Here is a 25398-nt window from a genome sequence, read left to right on the forward strand (position 1 = left end):
ATCAAAAGCCATCTTAGTGTCTAAGTGATAATCAGATGAAATGAAACTCATCTTTACTTACCATTTATCAGTGTGCTCACATAGATGCAAGCAGATTTACACACCGAGAAGGACAACATACACACCTCGGTACTACACCCTCTGTCCCGGCTATTCACACTTACAATCCCCTCTCTCTTTAACAAATATCTCAGCCTGCAGCTGCACACTCTCCATCAGCCCTCAGAGTTTACAAGGATTAAGTATGTCAGTGCACTTGCCCCACCCGTCTATATGCTTTCCCTCGAATAAACACACATACTTACACACCAGCACACACGTATAGATGCCAAAGCTGTTAAAAGCTGGATTAAGTGTTTCCCTGGAAGGAGCAGTGTGTCCTGGTTGTGCTGTCAAGGTGCTGTCAGACAGTTCTCCTCCTCTCGCCTCCTTTGCCCTCCACTTATTTCATAACTATGCTAAGAACAGAGTAACTGTGATTCAGATGCAGAGTAATATCTAGTTGCATATCTCTAGTGATATGATAATATGGTTGGTGATGGTAGCCGTTAAACAATGAGAAAGTAAAGGCAAAGTTGTATATTTTCTCTCATTTGGGCAATGATTTTTGCCATTGAATAGCATCTTGTTTAATTTAGTTTCCAATAATAATTACTTCTAACTGTGTGCCAGTGTTGTAGAGGTCACTGTTTCAACATCTGCAGCATGGCCCTCAAATTACGAGTGAATGACAAAGAAGGACAGTTTTTAACACCAGTACAGGCCTGGTATACTGTATCAGTTATGCCTCAGACAAAAAACAGAGTGACAGCAAATTAAGTGCTTAGCAGTAGACATGCCGAGGAAGATAGAAAGGGAAGCAAGGCAAAGGAAACAGAGGAGTAGAGGAACTTGAAGCTGCCTCTAAGCAACCCAGACACAGTAAATCATTACCACCATAAACCACAGAGCCAATAAAAAGCACAGCCTCACCCCACTATCAGAAGCAGAGGGAGAGGAGAAGAGGAGGAGCAGGGGGTATAGAAACAGATTCTCCCCATCTGGATTCATTACAGGAGAAAAAATAACTTCCCGCGGAAATACACACGAGTAAATGTACACACACACTCAGACGCATTCTGCAGCCATATAATCACAATCAAGAAAGGCTTGAACATTTCAAAGACAAACATGTTTTTTCCTGTGGTCTAATAAAATTAAAAGTCGATGCCTCAGATGCCGAGCTGGTCCTGGAGCTGCCTGGCAATTAGAGAGCAGTAAAAAAGGGAAATGAGAAAGGGAGTGAGGAGAGAGACACAGAACGAGAGAGGGGTGCGAGTCTTGATAGAAGGAGAGATGTGCTGAATTACTAGATTGGGACCATGTGAACTCCCTGAGGCAAAGCGGTGCATGGGCAAAGGATTGGCGAGGAAGATTGGCGAGAGAGAAAGCGACTAACCAAAATGGATGAGGACAGCAGAGAGGAAATTGTTTATAGTGTTTTAAATATAAGTGATGGAGGACAAACTACTATACTCTGATCAGAAATAGCAGAAATTATCGTGCTTTTGCTTGTTTTTGGTACACATGTAAATCTTACTGGTCCTAATCTTTACTTAAAACGACAAATATCGATACACATTTTGATAAATTTAAAACCAGTAGAAAATTCCGATATGTTGATCCAGTGCAGTTTCTTGTACATTACTTCACACGGTCTTGTTCCACTCACAACCCTGGGCCTTTGCTTTAGAATGCCACCCCACCAAGCAGCAAACTGAATTAGGCTAACAGGAACTATAGACAATTGCCAGGATTCAACACTGTGGACTGAACTTCCACTGAACCTTACACTAACGGAACTCACTCTCTGACTGTCTATGTCTCCTGCCCAGCTCCCTCTCCAGTAGCAGTGATCAAAAAGGAGAAGACAACTCGAAGCAGTGTCTTCCTGTCCTGGCAGGAGCCAGAAAGACCCAACGGTATCATCCTTGACTATGAGATCAAATACTACGAAAAGGTTGGTTCAGTATATATCACTGTTAAAGTTTTCCTTGTGTGCATTTGCATCATAAAATGTGCCTCTCTAAGAGAAAAAATATCTAACCCTAACTCATTTGGGGGAGTACACCTAAGATGGGAAGATTGTAAGCATTCTCTAAACGTCTGGTAAGAATGATGCTAAATTCAGAAGATAAACGCACATGGCATAGTAATTCGTGAGCCGCTTGTGAATAGATTCTAGTATTTTATTATTTCAATCCAGCTGTGTCTCCAATTTAGGCATCAAAGAGAAATAAATACCCTGAAAACTGGTCACTTGAATTTCCTGAAAATATTTCTCACCAGGGGAATAGACTGAAAAGGTTTACTTACATTTCCACCTTTTTAGGTCCATGTAGTATATCCATCAGTCTTTCTCTAACATTTGGAAGCACATCCTGGACTTATTCTCTGGCCTAGTAGACTGAATTTCTGTGAAAATAATAAAATTTAACTCAACTCTAACCCTTCTAGTCTTTGTAAATGTTATTCGAACTAATGCGAGTTGTAGTTTTGGGTTTTCAGGTACAATTTAAGTTAATATAAATTAAAATGAAATGAAAATGTAGTTGTCGTTATGTTGTGCATAATGTTTTATTTTTACAATAAAAGAAATCTCTTCATCAGAAGACCTCCCTTTCCACCATGTTTTCTTTTTCATGTGACAATTTTTACATTCTTCCTTTCTTTTTGCTTCTCTTCTCTTTCTATCTATCCTTCCATCTCTCACGCTGCCCTCCTCTCTAGTCCACTCCTTAATGGAGACAAGTTTTATGGCAGACAGTAAATGCATCTGTGGGGTCCCTCATTCTTCTGTGAGGGAAATTAGTGCAGAACGAATTACACTGGCTTTCAGCACCAATGCTGGGCTATGGCTGACATTTGATGGTGAAATTAGCCGTGGATGCAAGTTTAATCACTCTGGCAGATTCAGTGTGTGTGTCTGTGTGTTTGTGTGTGTATATGTGTGTGTGTGTGCCCCAAATCAGTTTGCTTGAATGCCAACAGTGGCCCCTAATCTCTTGATTAGTAGGCTGACAGAAGCTGTTTCCTCTCTAAACTCTGGTCTCTGCTCAGCCATCCCTACCTAAGATGTTAAAACAAGGCCGGAAAACAGTGAGAGGAAAAGTTAATGAGTGATGCTGGGTCAGAGCTCACTGCAGGTCTTATTCTCAGGTGTGGTTTTCCAATTGCACACACATGCTCACTTATCACCAATGCACGCTCGTTCAAAAAGGACAGGAAAAATATGAGGGTGGAGCTAAAGTAAAGCATTTTGTAATAAAGCCTTCTGGGTATTTTGCTTGGTAACCGCATTATCTTTCAGGAAGTGCTGGAGACACAAACACGCATACCCACAAAGCAAGTTCCCATAGGATTCTCCTCACTAGACATACATACCCAGGGATTTTAAACCCCTGACAAAAGGCTCTTCCACGCAGAAGAGCAAACTTGGAGAATCATGGTAGATCCCAAGACGAATGCCAGACAGAGGCCTCTTCTTGTTGTAGGCACAGGGACACTGAGGGCAACTAGCATGCCAAGGATAAAGGCCACAGAAGGAGAAACACTGGAACACGAATTCCCCACACCAAGACCACACCATGACTCACTTATGAGACAGAAAGAGGCTTTTAGAGACACATGCACAGACACACAGATATAATTGCACATAGACATAAACAGGATGGTGAAACAGAACACAAAAACAGACTAAGATTAAAGAGATTAAAAGAGAGAGCTTTTACCAAGGAAGTGATGTTCAGGTTTACATCAACAGCCAGACTTTTTTTTCTTTTTTTTGCTGTGGTTTCCTGTCTGGATTTAAACAAGTTTAAAACAGACATTTGCAGTGAGAAGAATTCAGTAATCCAGTAGAAATTTACCAGCGACTCCAGCCTAGCATCTGTCACTGTAGAAACTGCAGTCATATCAAAAAATGCCGAGCATATAGTGCATAGAGTAATGGATCCTCAGTGGACCAACATTTTTTGGGGGGGGTTAACCCACTGAAACCAGAAAGGAAAGTTATAAAATTACAGCCTTGTTGTTTTTGTTGGGTGATAAAATCAAATACTGTTTTATATAAACACTTCATAGTTTAATTTTGGACCATAACATATTTCACTGGTAAAATTTAAAAACAGGAGTTCTCTACTGGGATGTTAATGTGAGGCAAAACAAAAATGTTATTTGTCACAAGTCATTTCATCTCATATTGTGGGCTACCGCTCTAAATCCTGTGATTATTGGCCTTCCTAATGCACCAAATTGCAACGTATTTTCTGCTAACTGATAAAAATGTGTATTTTCCAGACATCTGTGTAAACTTAATAGACTACGTTACTTCAAGATAAAACCACGTGAAGCTAAGGCACTAAGTATAGTGTTAGCGGCTTGATTAAAAATAATCATATTCCTTTGATATCCAGTATTCAACAGATGTGAAATTTTATATATAACATAAGTGAAAAAAAGCACTGGATACAAAAAAGTGTTTTATTGCAGAATGGCAGGAATAATAATAAAAAGAGAGATACTTTTTTTTAATCCCAAAAGTTGAGGTTAGCAGCAGCCAAAACCTAACAAAAACAAACCAAATAAAACCCAGAGCTGTAAAAAACATCGCAAATATTGTGTCAACATAGAACTGTTCTGAAAAGTAAAAAAAAAAAAAAACATTAAAGAGAGGCCTCAATAAATCACTATACATTGAGGAGCTTAAATCTAAAATGAATACTACCTGGGAAGGGTTATACCAGACAAACAAGCCAACTCATTATAATTAAATGAACCACAGCTAACCAGTTTTCTACCTCTGGCTTTGCTCACTTTGCTCTCGCTAGCACACTTGTAAAACTGATGGGTCAGAATGTCTGAATTGCAGGGGCTGCACATTTTATGTCCCATATTTGGGGATGGGGAGGTTTTGTAATAATCCTGGGAATTTCCAACTAGAAGGCTTCCCAGAAGAAGAGAGGTGTTTCATCTTTTGGAAATCCCATGGTAGCTCCATGCTCTCCGTGTCCGTTAAACAAGCTAAAGGGCAGACCGATAAGACAGTTCCTAGTGCACTTTGTGGAAATCGAATTTGTGCGAATACACTTTGCTAATTATTTTTGCGTGTTTTATCACTATAATCTAAAGAGCCGAGAGCCGAGAGAGAACTCCAGATAAAATTAATTTAGGCTGTTTATTTAGTCTTAGACAAAAGGGATTTTTACTAAAACAATTCACAAGACTTCTGCTGTACATCACCCATCTTAGGATCTGTATGTTTTTTTGCCTCTGTGTCTTGTGTGTGTGTGTTTAAGCTATAATTTACTGCAGCTTTGTTTATGTTATCAAAGCACAATTCAGCACTGAGACCATATTAAATCCTTACAGCGTTCTGGTGTTCAACACACAAAAATGTACATGGAGGCTCATGCACAGAACAGAAAGTACACACACACGCACACATACACACACACATCTATCTATCTATCTATCTATCTATCTATCTATCTATCTATATATATATATATATATATATATATATATATATATATATATACACACACACAAAGATACTTGTGCCACACCTGTGTATGATTTTCAGGGGATGACATGCTGTCCTGAACAATGACAAGCTGTAAGAGATTTATAGCTGTGATGAAGGGTTGTTCCAGTGCAGGTCTGGTGTATCAGTTACTGCCTCACACACATGCCCGTTTTAAAAAGCTTTGTGCACCATAAAACTCTGATCTAGTCCATTAATAAGCATTAAGTTTCTTTGGGGGACTGAATTTTTACATGCCAGGGTCTTTGAAAAAAGAGAATATGACAGTGTCAGGAATTTTATAACATTGGCTACATTGCAAAACATGTAGCTCATTTTTAGGATTGCTGAAGTCATCCCTAATAGGTTGTCATTAATATTAACAAGTGGCCTTGTGCGGTTTTCCTCTTAATCCAAAGTTTGTTTTATACCAGAACTGGGTCAGCAATAATGTGCCTGCAGTCCTCTGTGGGCATGGACAAATCTAGCAAATTTTACTCAGGACAGTTGAAGGCTATAAAATACAGAACTGTGTGCACGTGTGTTCTATTATACAATGAGATCTTGTTTTGTACCTCTGTAAGATGTACTCAGTGTTAATTAATTTCATAGAGTGCTACTTTCCACCATCCCACTTTTTCTCTGCCCTCTCTTTTCTTTCAGTTTGTTTTTTTTTTCTCTCTTTTTTCTTTTCCTTCCACATCTGGAAACAATGTGTTGAATACAGACCTGGTGTGTAATGCTCTTGTTGTTTTATCAGTGGAGATCAGTAGGAGAGAAGTCATAAAACGTAAAGGGCATAATTTATCAGATTTGCAAGAATGCTATCAAACTGTCTGGGATGTTTACGCATTTGCATCAGTACAAAAAGAGAGATACATGATTATACTATGGAAAACTTATATATATATACACATTGTATTCATTATTAGTTTACACTACTGCGTCTATAAATTACATAGTACTAAATCAGTATGTTAAATAAATATTTAATTCCTCAAAACGATTTGATTTCTCATCTGTCATCCTGTTTCTTTTTTCTCTTTTTTCTACAGGAGGAGCAGGAGACCAGCTACACAATCCTCCGTGCTCGAGGTTGTAATGTGACCCTGAATGGTTTGAAGCCCAACACTGCCTACTTACTTCAAATCAGAGCCCGTACCGCAGCAGGATATGGAGCCAGCAGCCCCACTTTCCAGTTCGAGACCAGCCCTGACTGTAAGCTCAGTAGAGATTAAAATGAAATTAAATTATATGATAGTCCATTAGCCTTTTACATACAATTTTTTATTTTGAATTGTGGGGTTATGAAACCTCTCTGGCAGGATGTGTGCATGTTAATTTTTTTTGTTGGAAGACCTTATGTCCAGTTGTGTAGCAGCTGTTTCAAACATGTTCGCTGACAAGAACAATTTTCTTTCCTTTCTTGCTGTTGGTGAAATTTAGATATTCATGCAGTAACTTTGGCAGAATTTCAGAAGTGAATTCAACCATCACATTTTTTATTGCAGCAAACATGCAAGTGCTTTGGGGAAAATGTGAAAATACTGCCCAAGATTTTTGCTTTACTTTGTGTCTGTTACACGCCTAAGTTGTTTCATTTAGCTGTTACTGTTCCATGGGATAAAAGCTGTGAAAGCACATTATTGTTTATATCAATTTTGCTGCCAAATATGTGTAAGTGTCTCTAGAGTGAGCTGAATCACCTTTACCTGCTCTTGTGGGAACTAAATACAATATCTTATTGAATCAAAGGTATATTTATTCTTGATGTGCATGCAGTACGTTGGAATAGGACTAGCAGGTAATTGAAGTTTGTATTGTGATGTGCTGTAATGTTAACAAAACAAAGTTAGCACTGCTTATTACTTGTTTCTTTCTGTCTTTCAGCAGCCTTCTCTATCTCAAGTGAAAGCAGCCAGGTTGTTTTGATTGCCATTTCTTCTGCCGTAGCCATCATCCTGCTCACTGTGCTTCTCTACGTCCTGATTAGCAGGTCTGTCCACCAATCACTTGCCTGGATTCTCGCCTTGAGCATTGTCTCCTTTAGTCACACCATCTGTACTCTCTCCTTTCAGTTGATTCTGTGTGCACTTTTCCAAAATGTACTTTCAAAAGCTTAGAAGAAACAAGTTAAATGATGTGCCATAAAAGAGGGCAAATTAAAAAACACCAGTTAATAACCAAAGGAACTTTTACCGCTGTGGTTTACAAGGTGTTTTAACCTTGTTGATGATTCCTTGTAATTGTAATGCTATCATTATTCATTAAATATTTGAGAACGTGTTCTAAATTTGTTCAAAGAAGTTCTTTTTAGAACAGCTTCGTCAGCTTTCTCAGGAAGTACACATTCTGATAGCCTGTATGGTCCTTTAAAGTCCAGATCTATACACACTTCAGCTGAAGTTGCTCTTGGCTTAGTTGCCACTCAATCAAAAAACATGAGCATCTTCAATAAATAGAATCTTTTCAGTGCGTTCATGCACAACACGGGCGTTTGAATGCCAATGTGAGCGCGGCTAAAGTTGGTGGTCAGCAGGTTTCAGGAAAGAGTATAAATCCACATCACATTATAAGACTTACTGATACTCTTTTGGGTTATAAGAGCCAGAAGTATATACACACAGACATAAGTATGCACACATGGATCTTGGTAGCGTTTGGGCTGGGCTTGTGGGCGAATTTTTATTGAAGATGTGGCACTACTTCTGGTCTTTCTCTGTTTGCATTGGCAGGTTTTGTTGCCGGAGCAAATCCAAACATCCTGATGAAAAAAGACTGCATTTTGGCAATGGACACTGTAAGTACTGGACTTTGTTTATCTGAGAATTGGCTCTGTCTCTCCTTGCCGTACTTTACTAGTCACTGAATACAGATAGAACTAGCTAGTTACATAAAAGACAATTTGAGGGATGTTATTCGAATATGCATGTCCTTCTGAGAACCTTTTGACCAATAGCGGTTGTTTTAGAGTAGATATGTCAAAGCTTGAAGTGGATTTCCCCTTTAAGTTTAGATATATCTTTGTTTTTTCATACGAGAAGACAATAATCAAACAAGACCATGTTATGACCATGTTTTTGGCCCATTTAGAAACAAGTACTTGAGGCTTCATTTAAAAGGAGAACAAAATAACACCGTTTTCCAAACCAGCCAAGTGAAGTGGCTAAATCTGCGCTTTAGTTTCTACTTTCCAAATAAAAAAGTTTCTTGATATTACTTCTACTATTAGAGTCAGTACTAAATAAATAGTAATTTAATTTTCTTTTCATGCTACTTCCTCATCCCTTTATTCTTTGTTTCTTCTCTCTTTCTGTCTTTACGAGATGTTATTTATTTGAAATAGTCCTACCTTTAAATTTGACCTAGGCTTCTAGAATTCCTCAGGGTACTGCCCACTGCTTCATGAGTAGTTTGGATGGGTCAAACCCAGAGCATAAATTTTAACACACAGGGACTACTAAAATACAGCTGTGTTACATATCTTCCCTTTGTTTTCAAGTTTATCATAAAATAAAACATATCTCTGAAACATAGTGTTTCTTAAACTTGATGTGTTATGAAGGGTATAATTCCTCTTTTTGTTATTGTTCCTCCATCAAATCTCAATAAGAGAGACTCTCTGGGGAAAGAGAAAAGAGGGAATTGTAAAAAAAACTCTTTCCATTAAAACAGCTAAAAGTGTCTTCATATCCATTTGATAAGTGACTGTTGCTTTAATGCATAATATATTAAGTGAGAAAATCTCAGCCCTGCCTGCTCCTTGAGGGAAATTCTTCACTAAAATTCAATCATTGAAATACTCAGGACTATATCGTCTTCATGGTTTTGGTTTCATTGTGCAGGGTTAGTTGGATCTTTTGCCACCCTGTGTGTTTCCTAGACTCCTCTGAAAGTGCAATATTACTGTAAGCTGTGCTATTTTGGAGTTTTTAACTAGTTGGTAACCAATGCAACTTTCCTGTGCTGCTGCAGTGCGTCTGCCAGGGATCAGAACCTATGTGGACCCCCACACATATGAGGACCCGAGCCAGGCTGTGCACGAATTTGCCAAGGAACTGGATGCCTCCTGCATTGCCATAGATAAAGTGGTGGGAGCAGGTGAGAATAGGCAAAGGAAAGTGTATGGCCAGATGCTGCTGCTTGTATAGATTCCATATAGGTTTGGCAACTTTGCAAAAAATTCATGTCATTTCTAATATTTTCAAAACAATAATCAAAATGAGCTTGGTGGGATACATAAAAAAAGGGAAATCAAAAAAGACTTTTCCCACTTTCGTATCAGTTACTTCCTTTTACTTTTGCACTCTTTCATGCTCTATTTAAATGACAAAGACAAACCAAGTGCACAACCACTTTAAGGAAAATGGAGTATATACAGAGCTCCTATACATCTATATTTTCATAGCAGTGAGCTAGTTATCTATGCGTCATGCTGCACAGCCGGGAATGAGAAAGCATTCTGTGCCCCAGCTTGATGTCTCTTCTTTCCAGCCCTCACCTAGGATGGAGGGAAAGGTGGTGAAATGAGAAAACCTTCAGTTGGTTCATGTCTCCTTTAACCCTTTCTTTCCTTCCTTTATTTTTCTTTCCATTTTCCGTAGCTTATGCTCAAGTTCGTAACTCCCGATGTACAGTAATTGCAATAGTAATTGAAGCCTTGTCTCCTCTTTTCCTCTCCACTCATGTACTCCCTGATAACTTGAGCAGGAGTGCAGACGGGAGGGTAATGCATTATGATTCATGTCGAGTGCAGTCAGAATAGATGGAGACTAAAGCACACAGCACATAACAGCAGACTGGTCTCCAGAGTCCCACCGGCCCTTCACACTGTAAAACTGTCAGGACAGCCTGAGAGTCTATTACCTGAGTATACACTGGACTCACACTCTGCAGTGCTAACCGCAATATATTTTTCATACATAGCAGACACAAAGCACAATGATTTTCACAGGGCTGCAATGGTACATAGGAGATAACTGTTTATATATTAAAACCACATATAAAAAACAAAATCAGCTGTTCTCTTTTAATATAATAAAAAATGTGGTACACATTTGTCCACAGTTCACTGTGGCTGTCATTTTGATTTTACACAAGCATGAACTTCTTCAAATCTGCATGACCATTTGCAAGAAATGCACACAAACTAATGTCCATACTTCATTTAATATTATTAAATACATGCAATTTGATGTTTGAGGCATGAAAAGTGAAACAGCAGTGAAACATAATCTATCGAAAATGCAAATAGATGAAGAGTAGCTCCAATTTATCATCATTCTAAACCAGTATTAGCTGACTAATACCTTAACCCATAGTCGATTTACAGCAGAAAAGTCTATACTGTACTATACATTTTTAATGTGTACAGTGCACAGCTGATTCAAAGTGTATTTATTTTAGTGTTCTTCCATAGTAACACAAAGAAGGGAGAGTGCAACTTTGAGAACAAGTTCTGGACAATATAAATAAAATGACAAGTTGACAGGGTGATTACCAGAGGTGGGACCAAGTCATTGTCTTGCAAGTCTCAAGTAAGTCTCAAGTCTTTATCCTCAAGTCTCAAGTCAAGTCTCAAGTAATGTCAGGCAAGTCAGAGTCGAGTCTCAAGTCACTGGTGTAAAAGTCCGAGTCAAGTCACAAGTCTGAAACTTTGAATTTCAAGTCCTTTCGAGTCTTTAAAAAAAAAAAACGAAAAAATAATGTTGCAGTTATGCTAAATGTAAATATTAGACCATGTAATTTTAAAATCTGTGTTTTTCTCAACACATGACAAAATAGTGAACTTAGAAAATATACACAAATTGTGAAATTGCACCTCTTTAAAATGCAGCTCAATTAAACCTAGCTCCAAGAATAATTTTCACCGACAGTTCTGAGATACGCTGCATGTTATTCTTGGATGCGGTTGTAGGGCCAGCTTTAAAATCGCATGACAAAAATATCATACACATTAAAAAAAACTGTATCACCAACATAGCCTGGACAACATTTGCTAGTTAGATGAAGTCAGCTATCTCATCTTAGCATATTTATTTCAATTCAATTCAATTCAATCTTAATTGGCAGACTTCATGTCCATAAAAACAAGACAAAAAAAAAAAAACACACACACACACACACACACACACACAACACTCCCCCCCCCCCAACACAAGGTATACACCATTAAATATATATATGTATATAAATAAGTATCTAAAACATTTGTAAAAATATAAAACCATAATATACATAAAACACAATTACTTAAAATAAATCAATAAATACACAAACACTTTAACCAGTGCTTTCTGAGACTGGATGAGTAACGGGAACCACTCACTGTCGGATCTGTGAGTGCTAAAATTATACTGTTACTCGAGCCATCCAGTCGTTCTCTAAAATTGAACATTAGCTTCCTTAAAAGTGCTTTAAAAGTCCAAACACCCACAGCTACAAACATCTGGCTGGCACTACCACTTCTAGGTATCCTGCAAAGGATTCTCATCGCATCATTATATGCAACATGCAGCTTCTGCATGCTACATTGTTTGTAGGATGACCACAAGGGGGCAGTATATAGCGGTGTGCAATACGCTTTAAACAAAGCCACTTTAACTGGAAGTGAACAAAAGCTGAATTTGCGTGCAATAGTATTTGCCTGCACATAGAGCTTACACCGTTGTCTGTATATGTCATCATCATCATTCATTTGCTCAGTAATAAAGTGACCGAGGTATTTTTTTATGAACTTCAAGAGTTTTTTGTGCCAGTTTAAACAAAGGGAAATTTAGCTGTTTATCCTGCTTGGTTCTACATATCAAAACAGCACTTTTAGCAGCATTGTACTCAATGTCATATTGCACACCATATTCAGTACAGACATTAAGAAGATCCTGTAACCCAGCACTGCTTGGACTAAAAACAACCAGGTCATCTGCATACATAAGATGATTTATCAGTGCTTTACCTAATATACACCCAGTGTTACAGGCTCTCAGTTGTATGGACAAATCATCAACATACAAATTAAATAAAATTGGAGACAAAATCCCACCCTGTCTGACACCATTGCTGACACCAAAGGGGGCAGAAATACTGCTTCCCCATTTAACCTTCATGTTCTGATGAGCGTACCAGTAAGAGAGAATCCTCACGATGTACTGAGGAACTCCCCGTCTCTTCATTTTATCAAAAAGTTTTCTGTGGTTCACTCGATCAAAAGCCTTAGAGGCATCAATGAAAGACATGAGGACAGATGAATTTTTAGCCCTGTACAAACTGACTATTTCCTTGAGTGCATATATGCACATGTCAGTGCCGTGCTTTGGTTTAAAGCCAAACTGATTATCCAGAGAAGAGATGAACACACTAACTCTATCAAACAGGATTCTTTCTAACACCTTAGATAAAATACTGGCTAGTGCAATTGGCCTGTAATTATCCAAGCAGCTCACTTTTGCAGCTTTGTCCTTCATAACTGGTACCAGTAAAATACACAGCATTGAGTCTGGTAATATGCCATGAATCATAAACCCAGTGAAACAGAGTGCTAAAAGAGGAGCTAGCCTTACACTAGCATGTTTTAAATGTTCTGCAGTGATGTGATCCAAACCAGAGGATTTATTATCAGACAACCTATGAATGGCTTCATATACTTCATGTGTCCTTACACTTATTGTGTCATTACTCATGTCAAGATTGTCCTCATATGGTTCACTTTTTATACAGTTAAACAACGCACTGTAATGCTGTCTCCATAATGCTGCAATGTTATCTGCCCCAGAAACACCTTCAACAGTTGATGGTAGAGATGGTTTACAGTTATTAAGAGCTTTCACCTCTTTCCAAAAATCTGCCGTATTATTACACAGCATTTTCCTGGCCAAAGAATCTGCTCTTAGCATTTGCTCATTTTTAGTTATAAAGCGAACAGCGTACTTATATCTGGCATTCGCACATTTTTTCTGTTCAAATTCTGGGCCTTGTTTAGGTCTTCCAGCCATGGCCCAACATTTATAAGCTATGCGAGCTTCATCATGGTACATGGATACATGTTCTTTCCAGCCAGGTCTGATGTTAGGTTTCTTATGCTTATATTGTTTATCAAGCAGTGTGCCACTTTTATACAGAGCAGTCACTATATCATCATACATGGAGCAGAGTAAATGTTTATGCACAGCATTCTTACAGTTGACATCTTTGCACAAAATAGCTTCTTTATTTATATGCATATTAATAATCATACGGTTCTTGGAGTGAGTGCATACACTCATGAAGTTTAGTAACTTCCGGTCACTGCAACAAGCCCAGGTACAGTTTACCGACGGATGGGTGCAGGACCTTGAAATGCACCGTGTAGAACGAAAGACCATCGTACGTATCATAAGTTTACCAATCTCACAAATCGTCGTCATAAATACACATTCCTTAACCGTTTATTAATATAACCTTTGAGCTCAACGGTAATTAATTAGTAGTGGAAATAATTTCTGGTTCATCACAGAAATGTAGCAGTGACAACAATACTGTATGCTGTAATCGTACTGGGCAATTAGTGATACAAAAAAACCTATTTTATCCTGTGAATAAACGTATATGTTTTTGTCAGTGTACCATAATAACATAAGCGAAACGCAATATTGTGTCAGGACAATTCACTATTTATGCACAATAAATAAAGGAGCATAGCGCGACAATTTCTGTTCAGCGCCAGACTTGCTTGTAACCTATATCACCAATTATGTTATGAAAATGACGCATTAACTACTAAAAAACACTGACCTTCGTGTAAATGCTTGGAGCAGACTAACCTGTGAGCTGGAGTGTTCTGGGACGTTATATTTGATCTTTGAATGGCTGCAATCCAGGCCATCCGTCGCGTCTTTGTTACTTCGGAAACATGGCTCGAACAATTTCTCTTCAACGACGTAATCCGATAACAAACGATCTCTTTACCCGTCGGCTTCCCGTGGCTGTCATGCGACCGGCTATTGCAGTTAATAATACAACAGCTTCTTGACATTTTTGTGTTTCTTTTTATCGCTGTGTGACTGATTTCAATTGAAAGCCTGCGTGCGCTAGTACCGCTTGCCACGAGTTCCCAGAATCCTTTGCGGTTCTACCCGTGAATGACGTCACATTTTCAATCTCTATATAATATGCATGTTAAATTTTATATTTGGGGTAAAATATCAAGTCTTTTCAAGTAAACCGGTTCAAGTCCAATTCAAGTCCCAAGTCATTGGTGTAAAAGTCCAAGTCAAGTCACAAGTCTTAGAACATTTTTCAAGTCTAAAGTCATAAAATTAATGACTCGAGTCTGACTCGAGTCCAAGTCATGTGACTCGAGTCCACACCTCTGGTGATTACTTTTGAAAAGCAACTTAGTAGTTCAGAGCAGTTTAATTTTAGAAAGATGGACAGAAAATCCCTGAAAGATTTTCAGATAAAAGCCAGAAACCTTATATGAGAAAACCATAAATTTACAGATCCAAATGTGAGATGAGAGGAGAAGAAAGGGGACTTTGGCCTGCTCTTGCTAATCTATTTTAACTTCATAAAATGTGAACCGAACACCAGAGGTGAACATTAAAGCTCCAGCCATGATGTAAACATTTTTGTCCGTCAGCTTCAATGCACCCTGCCACCCATCTGTGTGATTTTTATAAAGCCACATAAGCACTCTGAACAATATACAACATACCTTCTCTTTCTCCATTCCTGCCTCAACTCCATCTGTCTTCATTAAACACGTTAAAGGGACTTTGATCCTCTTGCCAATCGGTGATTGTGTGTTAAAAGACATGAAACACATGCTCCACTCTGCTTACATGGGTTAGACTTTAACATCAAAGTGAGATACCTAGCTCTACTCATAACAGGAAAGGAACGAGTGTCCCTAATCAAGCCTTATTAGACGAAGATCTTCTTTCTCTGAGTGACCACATAAAAAGGTGCCTTGGCTTGACTTGCCTGTCCACTGCTCAGGACAAGAGGTGCAAAGCAGAGAAGGAAAGAACAGGGATGGTCTGGGTATTTAGACAGGTTATAATTATTCAGGCTTAAGTCCTTCCAGATGCCATTGCTTCAAGTCCAGGATTTGACCCATGCTCTCTGATCCAGAGCAGCTATGGGACATGATTATACTGGATGAAGAGTGAGATCTGCATATCTTAGTTCTGACATCACCATTCTTGAGCACACTCAGCATGCATGTACGTTCTGTTCAAACACCTACATTCAGTACACACACACACACACATACACACACATATATATATACACACACATATACACACACCCCTCATCTTCTGCAGTCCAGCCAAAACTCTGTCTCCAGGACTGCCTTTGAAGTGGCCAGCATACCTACAAAACTTACAGTACCTTCTGGATAGCTCCCCATTGCATGCACATACTTACAAGTAGTAACTGAAATTCATGCATCCCCTCACCAGCGAAGAATGCTAATTGAGCTCTCCCCGAGTGGATGTTAAGTAATTTTGTGTTTTAATTCGACATATAAATGAAGCTGAAAAGTTGTATTGGTGTCTATTCACTTTGTTATTTTGGCTATGGGTACACGCTATGCATTAATCAGGAAATGCTGTTTTTTGTCCAACATCAACCAAAGCATTTCCTGATTAATTGGAGTTAAGTTATTACAGATGGAAATTTTAAGATCCTTCATGATCTGCAGCTTTGTCTGAATGAATCACTGACAGGCAGCTGTAAAAATCACATGTTGTAACACCTTAAAACACATCTGAACCCCTGTTGTACATCAGAGCAGTCAGGATTTTCTGACTCATGCTATGCTAGATGCTGGGCTCTCAGTTGTGAAGCTGACCTAGCCGTAGGTTTAAGGAGTATCAGCATGCAACCTGTCTTTGTGGTTTTACTGCTGATCATGTACTCTGGTACAAGAGAGCTAGTTAAGTTAGCCATATTCACTCCAAAATGCTTTTCATGGCAATGTCATAGACATCATACATAAAACTTGCCTTTATTTTATCTTTAGGTGAATTTGGAGAAGTCTGCAGTGGTCGCCTGAAGTTGCCCAGCAAAAAGGAGATCTGCGTGGCCATCAAAACTCTCAAAGGTGGATATACAGACAAACAGAGGCGGGACTTCCTTTCTGAGGCATCAATCATGGGACAGTTTGACCACCCTAACATCATCAGGCTGGAGGGGGTGGTAACACGCAGTAAGTTCCACGACAAACTGAAGAGAATTGAATTACCAGGTGCTATTTTGATAATTATATGTTACTCTGGTTCTTGGAGAATATTAATCTATGAAGCACTTACTTTTTCAGAAGCATGATGTTTCAGAGAACACAACAATTTTTAGTCACATTCCATAAGAGAGCAGGCTTCTCCTGAGAGAGTTTTTACCGATTCCGGATTTGCAGTTGTCTTTGACAAATGGCTCTAAAGTGGCCGACACTTCTGTGAAAGAGCAAAGGAGTTTTATTGAGTTGCCGTGGTGTAAATCTCTGCAGATCAATGTGCTCTGATCAAAGCCTGTGTCCAAAGCAGGCATAAATCCATAAATCCATATCTCTGACTAGCTTCCCTCTGGGCCTCTTTATAAGACTATCATTAGCACACAGAAGGCCTCTTTAAAATGGAATGACTGCAGAAAAGGGAAATAATGAGTCTGAACTTTGTCGCAAAGAAACAGTCCTGGCCTCTATATTTCCCTGCGGCACTTGGCTTGTTAAGTAGTTCTGCCAGTATTGTTATTCTAAAGAGTAGAATAAAATACCAAGTGAACTTGCCTTCTCTTTATTATTCTGGATTTTAGGTTCTTCTGTTCCGTCTCATTTGTTCTTTGCTTCCTCGTCTCCACCTTGTCTTACATCAACTTGTTTTACCTGCTTCCCTAACTTATCTTCTTAGCAACTTACTGCCGTGACTTGTAATCAAAAACTGCCCAGTCTTACAATGTAATGTAATTTCCAAACAGCAATGAACTGGGCATGTAAACCATATTGTTCTGATTATGCTTCATCTCTACAAAGAAAGAAGGAAAACAAGAAAAAAGAAGGGAAGGAAAGGAGGGAGGGAAGGAATGAAGGATGGAAGGAAAGTAGAAAAAAGAAAGGAGGGATGGAACGCCAAAAGAAACAAAGGAAACAAGGAAAGAATGATAGAAGGCAGGAAACAGGAGGGAAGGAAAGAAGCAAAAAAGAAGTTAAGAAAGGAACAAGAGAAGGAACAAAGGGAGAAAGAAAGTAATGACAGTAGAATCAAATAAATAAATAAACAAACAATAGAAAGGATGGAAGGAAGGGAGGAAGGATGGAAACATTGAAAAACACAAAGAAATAACACAAAGGAAGCAGGAAGGAAGGAGGGATGAAGGACAAAACAATAGAAGGAAGACAGAACAACACCAGTTAATATCTTATAACATATCATTTTGAGTCAACAGTGGCACAAATTATGCTACTAAACTGTCACTTATGCAGTTTTTGTAGGAGAAACTTGTTAAACATGCTAATACGCATGTATTTGTAAAATAATGTCAGTAAATAAGGTCAAATAATAGAAAACAGTAACCAGAACAACAGAAGCTAATCATACTCCTTCATCCAGTTTTGTCTCTTTTAGAATAATTTTTCAGTTAGAACGTACGGCATGGTTCTGCACTGTACTGATGAATGAAATCAGTCCACTCTGAAAGTGAAAGTCTGTGTGTGTGTGTGCATGTGTGTGATCCCTCATCACACATTGTTTGCCTAATACATCTTAAACCACTCTTCCTGTTAATGTCCAACCTGTGAGAAATGCTGCAATAACACAAGACTGCGGTTTCATTTGCTGGTTTGAGACTAATAGGGGAGGCCCCAAATTCACTACTTCGCACATGACATTTGGAGAGATGCCCTGAGCACATGTGCATAAGTAGGAGCAGCATGAGTGCAGGGCATAGTTTTAGGAGGTCCATTTGATATGCTCCCACACACACAGACACACACCTACACACACACAAACACACACACAAATGCACGCTGCTGTCGGGTGATTTATTAAGCTGCTCCTGTTAATTCTTAATAATCCTGAGACTTTCACACCCCATTTACCTTGCTGCTGCTTTTGGCTGATCCACAGGCTGCATATTTGCAGGAGCACACACACACGCGCACACATGCACACTTCTTGCTCAAGTTCATACATCCACACTTGCACACATACAAGTACACTCACACTTGGGTCCGCAGAACAAAGGGGCTTGGGGGCCTTTATCTTTGTTGCCAATGTTGAAAGTAGAGAGAAAGAGGGGAAAGGAAGGGGCGGAGGACAGGAGGGAGGACCGGGTGCGTGCATGCCTGTCTGCAACTATAAAAGCAGTTCTCTGTTAAACTGAACAATCCATCACAGCCTTTTTGGGACAGGGTGTGGGTGGAGGGTGTTGTACTGGTCCTGTGACGGTGTTTAAATGATGAGAGATTTTTGCTAAGTGAAATTGGTGCAACTTTCCTGAGACATGCTGTTCTGTGAGTTTAATCTCCCCCTTTTTTTTAAAAAAAGGTTTATTTTTATTTTGTCAACGTCACATTTTTAGCTACGCTTACTCTGGTAAGATGTAAATAAACAGAATCAGTTGAAATAGATTCAAAATCTTTCAGAGTCATTTCAAGCTGAAATTGACAACATCTGTTTTGTTTAAATGTGCTGTGATAAAGAAAATGAATTACCAGTGCAATGCAGATTCATGAAACGGCCCTTTTCTTAAAATTTCCATTGAGTTTAATAGATTTGCTTCTTTTCGCAACTAATTCCATCACCCTCTCCCTTCAGCCTGCGCGATTCCTGAAAAAAAGTCCCTTTCTTTCCAGATGTGGGGTTGGTTCACATTAATACATGCAAGAGGGATGGAGATGAGAGGGAGGGATGGGGTGATGGGGAAAGAGAGGCAGGTATGATAGAGAAAAGGTAGGTCAGGAATGAAAGAGGAGGGAGCAGGGCACATTAATCAGAATAAAAAATGGAAAAGAAGAATATGGCTGGTGGTAAGTCAAGAGTGAAGCTGAGAGAACAAAGCCATCTGGGGCACAAACAAGTCCTGACACGGATGCTGTTCATTTAACCATGGCTGATTTAAAGCTTTCTTAAAGAGTTTTTTCCCCCCCTTTCCCCCCTCTGTAATAAACTTTGTGCTGGCCACAGTCTGATCAGGTACAGATGATAGCAGGCAGCATGGATTTACAGCCAGATCTTCCACAGAAATAAAGATGTCACACTCTGACAGGTGACCTGCTGGGACCCTAAAACTATGACTAGGATCATTTCATTCTGGTGTGTGTGGGCGTGTGTGTATGTAGGCGTGCATGTGAGTGTAACTGAGAGAAAAGAGAGTACGTTCAGCCTGGTCACTCTCAGGGTCTGTGTACGTCTGTTTAATGTCGAAGTACAGCTCTTAATGTCCACTCATTATTATTTTTGCTTGTTTCAGAGAATAAATCTAAAATCAATACAATACTGGCACAAAAGAGGGTTTTCTTTCGTTGTTTTTTTTATATAAGTATTCAGGATGTTATTGCACTAAATTTTTTTAGTCCTGTTGCTGGTATGATATGGGAATTTATTGAAATCTTCCTGTTGTAGGTAAACCTGTCATGATCGTCACCGAGTACATGGAAAATGGATCTCTTGACAGCTTCTTAAGAGTGAGTAATAATTAAAAACACACTTATGAAATTTTAATGCACTGAAAACCCAAACCAGTTTTGCAATGAACGATTAATGGCTAGTTGAAAATTAAGAAACATTCAATGTCAGCTTTGTCATAGGTTCTTATTTTATAATTTATGTAAGTATTATTTATATTTTATATATGAAACGAATTAGGACAGTCAGCTAATATAGTAAGTTTTAACACTACACTATAACACATTGCACTGTATACACTATAAAGTACCTGAGATATGCTGGCTTTAGCAGATTTCTTTCAGCTGTACTCTTCTTACACCTTGTCAGCGAACAAAATATTTTGAACTGCTCTTTCAGCCAGGACTGAATGTGATTCTTGCCATGCCTCAGTCTCTTACAGAGAAATTGACCTGCCTTACTGAAATTAGCCAAAGCACGGCAGCCAAGCCGCAACACTGGCATGAAAGCATGTGTACTAATGCCTGTTTTAGCCTTTTTCCACATGCGTCTGCAACACACATAGACAAATCCAGGACGTGTAGCTGTTGTCTGCCGACGTTTTGACAGAGGCCTGCACTTCATCATTGAAAATGTGTCATAAACACACAAGCACGCACACGGAAATTCATAGCTTTGCGCTTTAGCTTATGTCTGTGTTATGAATCTACAAAGCTTTGAAGTGACTAAACCAGGTGTCCTGGCCACTAATGGTTCAAAATGAAGTGGAAGGTCTGGTTGGTTTTTAGAGAAAAACATACTTATCATACACTCAGAATAAGCCATTTCATGTGAAAATAAATCTTTATCAATGTAAACAGACAAGCCATACTAGCTAAAACGAGCCTAATGAAAGCCTATTGATAGATAGTTTAGATAGATAGGTGGTGGTCAGAGGGCCCGGTGTCCGGCAGCCTCGCCTCTGTCAGTGCGCCCCAGGGCAGCTGTGGCTACATGTAGCTTGCCATCACCAGTGTGTGAATGTGTGTGTGAATGGGTGAATGGCTGAATGTAGTGTGAAGCGCTTTTGGGTCTTAGGGACTGAGTAAAGCGCTATACAAATGCAGGCCATTTACCATAGTTTTGAACGAAAAATGTAAAAGTTACTTCAAAAACTGTGACCATGCAAAATTTACATAACTTGCAGTTACTTGGAAGAGATGATTATTTAAATTGAATTTATAGAGAAGACTGGACGATTGCCTTAAACAGACAACACAGACACATAAACCATAGGATAAGAGTATTTATGCTCAAATTCTGAATGGAATGAATTTGACAATGCAGGGCAACAGAAGATACAAAGAGCAGCAAGAACAGACAAAATGAAAGCGCTATGGATAATGAGCACAAAAAAAAATTCATATGGCTCTCCTCATGTTTCCTCAGTTTATATTTATCTCATATTCAGATAGTAGCAGCAGATCATAGAACATATATGCCTAGTTATGAACTCTTGCCAGTTTGAATCAGTGTAAACACCGCTGCTTGCCAATGCAAACAATAAAATGTGCTTTGTGTTTACATCTCACCCACTATATGTTTGACTGCTGCAACTCAACACCTGGCAAACATTTGGCTATAAAAATCCATTGGATAATGTGCCATGAAAATGCATTATATCCCTTTTTTCCACATGATATGATTTTCTGATGAATATACAGCATTCAAATATATATATGTGGATGCCAGTGTTCATATTGTCTATGTGTGTCATCACATATGTAGCATATGAAAACTGCTCCACAATAACAGCAGTGATTTATTTAAAAAAGAAATTCATTTTTATGGTCTAATCCTTATTTCCATACATTACTCTGTATTTGGCTCTGGGATTTCATAGTTGAAACGAAAGATGAGGTACATAATGTCAAAGGTGATTTTTAAAGGTTAATGAAAATCTTGTGGACAGTAATGCAGAAAAGTTTCATTTTATGCAAATACCCCAAAAGGTCAGATTCCCTTTGTGTACTATATAATGTATGTTAACGTGTAACATAAAGGGAAAAGCACGCTTTTCTTTCTATAATTATTTCTTTTATCTCCCTTTTTAGAAACATGATGCCCAGTTCACAGGAATCCAGTTGGTTGGCATGCTGCGCGGTATTGCTTCAGGCATGAAGTATCTGTCAGACATGGGTTACGTTCATAGAGACTTGGCCGCTCGAAACATTTTGGTCAACAGCAATCTGGTGTGTAAAGTGTCAGACTTTGGCTTGTCCCGGGTGCTGGAGGATGACCCGGAGGCTGCTTACACAACTAGGGTGAGTTGGAATACAAATACAAATAAAACATTTAAAGACAACACTGTTTTATATCAATTCTATATATATCCTCTCCAGCAAAAATAATCCCCCCACCAAAAAGCAACACACTCCATCCTCTTCCGGTCTTTGTTTTTGTCATCACACATACACAGATACTGTGCACCTGTTCCCCTCACATATCACAGCAAGGGTGAACGACACATAAAAAACTAGTTGTTAAAGGGCAGACATAAATCCACATATCCTAAACTGGAAGGTCATAGGGAAGACCATTAAAGCCCCATGTGCCATAAGACGATGCGTCTCATTGAGAAGAATATTGTTGGGCTTTGCCACTGTCATTTGCTTTCATGATGTATATGACAGAGGTTTTTACTTCTTAGATTGAACTTTTTTCAGATAACTCTTTGAGGTATCCTGCATAATCTGTTGGTGCAACAATGGCAGGAACTGCCTCTTGAGGCTGCTAGCTAGTAGAGAAGGCATCTACTGACCAGATCTATTGGGCTGATTACAACTTATAAAAGCCGTTTGACATGCTAATAAATTCTGAGTTGGTTGCTTTTTGGTGATACACAGAAGTTGATAAAGTTCATCCTTTAGGAGGAAAAGCACCGATACTTTCAAAAAGTATCATGTCTCGCTTTTAGAGGCATAGGCACACATGCCAAGAAGACAATTTCAGACATTTACAGTGCTTCTTACGATGATGGAAAATCTGTGTTTCAACTTACCTTGGAAATCCACTTAGGATACTTCCCATAACAATGTAATAATAGCACATAGGCAATGGAAAATTAGTATTATGAGAAAGATCATAAAAATGGAATCCTACAGATGGTCTCCCAGTAAGTTTGGGCAATTCAATTTTTCAGAAAGAAGTGTATGCATGTAATTAGATTTGCACACCTGTGGTGAGAGAAGCTCTAATTGCTCTGTTTGTGTCTTTGCATCTCTACATCCTGAAGAAGCATAACCTGGTATGCATTCATGTATTTTTAATGTCATTAGCCCTGTGAAATAAAGGCCCTTGATTGCTTTTTCAAACCTACCTTGAGTACCAGAACCTGGATGTTTTATGCCATTTATTGATTTATTGATTTCTTTCCACCATTTCCATTAAAGTTAAAAAACAAAAAATATTGTAAAAGCATTTTTTATTTGCCTTAGCATTAGATGCTCAAATTGAAACACACCCAGTAGGCAAATTATGATCCAGACACTGATCTTAACCGTTGGAAGTGTGTGCGTGTGTGGCCATTCTCAACTGAGGAATCTGTGGTCTTAACCGTGCGTGCAGCCTTTTAGACAGAGTATAATTTTCTGGCTGAGAATGGCTTGTCAAATAAACAGTCAATGTGCCGTTTGCCTTTCTCCCAGAAATTCATAATCTGAAATAATGAGACAGAATAATAAACTCTGCCGCATTAAAGTAACTGACAATGCTAACACATGTGGGCTTCAGTGGATTTTTTTCTCTCCACTTCTTTAGTCATTGTTTTTTAGGAAAAAATCAAAAGTTTGTGGTCGTATGTGCATGTTTACATGCATGTGCGTCCCACGTTTAAGGGTATTTCTGCACATTTTAGACTTTAATATCTTTGTGCAGCAGCTGGGTATAGTATAAGTGCAAGAGCAGAGTGTATTTTCTTGTTTGTATTTATAAAGTGTTTCTTTGTAAACTGCTTTATGTGTGCCGCCATTTGTTGGCTGTCTGCATTTCATTCTCACATACATTCCCCATTATTTCCATAACTTCAGTATGGAAATAGTAATAGAGGAATGTAAAGTTTAGAGTGTGACTGCACAGCATTGGGCAAAACCCAACTGATTGGGCCAAGGTTTCTGTTAACTTTGGCTACCATCAGCCTCCTACCCTATGATCCATTTTGTTCATCTGAGTTGATTTTTAGCTAAAATGACAAATACAGCTACACACTGTAGTATGGGGTTATCCAGGACACCTTGGATTACAATTTGATGAATGGATTTTTCTTTCTGGCTTCAACTTTCTTTAAGACTGATGATAATCCATTTTGATTAAATCTTAATATAATGTGTTTTGTTACAATAAAGTTCAATGTCCCCTTATGTGACAATTTTAAAGTCTTTTTTAGAAGTCTTAGACTTTTTTTTGCCAGTCTGGGAAAACAAATTAATTAAAGACAATGAAATGAAAGTGAAAGGTAAAAAAAAAGCTTATGCATGGTTCACCTTTCTGTGATGAAACATGGACTTTAGACTCTTCCAGACCAGACTGGAAAAAATAATAAAAATATTATTTTTACAATTGTTACAGTTTTGAATCTGAAGCTGTGATCTCAAACCTTAAATCCAAACCACGAAGACCACCAGGATTTAGGGGTTTCAGAACACCCTAAATAATATTCATAAGAAATATTCTTGCATTGGACACAAACCTGCACCTCAGATCCAAATCCTGGTTTTCAGAAATTTTGCTCAAGAATACATCCAGTTTTAAATATTTATATCCACGAGCAGTACTAAACTTTGAAATTCTATTTTTAAAAAGATTTTAAAGATTTTAAGATGTAATATTAAAAGGTTTATCCAAAAAAAACCATAATTTTAGGTAGAAAATTAGTTATGCTCAAGAATTATTGATGTTTTTCAATGACAGATTGAATGACTGAAATACAAAATGAGCTCAATGAATGACCTCTCATTGTCTGTATTTCAGGGAGGTAAAATCCCTATTCGGTGGACTGCTCCAGAGGCTATCGCCTACAGGAAGTTTACATCTGCCAGTGATGCTTGGAGTTATGGCATTGTGCTATGGGAGGTGATGTCATATGGGGAACGACCATACTGGGAGATGTCCAATCAGGATGTAAGTTCTATTTATTTGCAAAGTTGCATTCCTTTAATAGCTACACATGCACATCTGCAGGGCTACCACCTTTGC

General features: G+C 38.6%; 2 protein-coding genes across 4 annotated transcripts in view; one reads left to right on the forward strand and one right to left on the reverse strand.

Annotated features, from left to right (window-relative positions):
* Positions 1-25398, forward strand: part of epha3 (eph receptor A3) — a 95779-nt gene that overhangs the window by 59432 nt on the left and 10949 nt on the right. For 2 of the 3 annotated variants that reach the window (XM_085385173.1, XM_085385170.1), the window contains exons 6-14: positions 1875-1999; positions 6619-6781; positions 7454-7559; positions 8299-8363; positions 9539-9664; positions 16569-16754; positions 20164-20225; positions 22260-22469; positions 25174-25323. In XM_085385173.1, the coding sequence (XP_085241299.1) occupies positions 1875-1999; positions 6619-6781; positions 7454-7559; positions 8299-8363; positions 9539-9664; positions 16569-16754; positions 20164-20225; positions 22260-22469; positions 25174-25323 (1193 nt within the window). The remainder of the gene's footprint in view (positions 1-1874; positions 2000-6618; positions 6782-7453; positions 7560-8298; positions 8364-9538; positions 9665-16568; positions 16755-20163; positions 20226-22259; positions 22470-25173; positions 25324-25398) is intronic. The other variant, XM_085385172.1, reaches the window with a different exon arrangement.
* Positions 9994-13968, reverse strand: LOC146651328 (uncharacterized). The gene is made up of 2 exons (XM_085383601.1): positions 12606-13968; positions 9994-10064 (listed from the first exon to the last, which is right to left on the reverse strand). The coding sequence occupies exons 1-2, from the start codon at positions 13963-13965 to the stop codon at positions 9994-9996; spliced, it is 1431 nt and encodes a 476-aa protein (XP_085239727.1). The 5' UTR covers positions 13966-13968.

This window comes from Rhamphochromis longiceps, linkage group LG16, assembly GCF_057381845.1.
Source record: "Rhamphochromis longiceps isolate RC_006_pf linkage group LG16, R_longiceps_female_GT1.1, whole genome shotgun sequence".
Classification (NCBI taxonomy): Eukaryota; Metazoa; Chordata; class Actinopteri; order Cichliformes; family Cichlidae; genus Rhamphochromis; species Rhamphochromis longiceps.

Excerpts from the sequence above, each read along its gene's own strand:
- LOC146651328 (XM_085383601.1), bottom strand. The coding sequence starts at position 13,965 with ATGACGACGATTTGTGAGATTGGTAAACTTATGATACGTACGATGGTC. Across the intron at positions 10,065-12,605 it reads CAGCAATGGTGTCAGACAGG|GTGAGGGCTGGAAAGAAGAG; the intron begins GTGGGATTTTGT and ends CCTCCATCCTAG.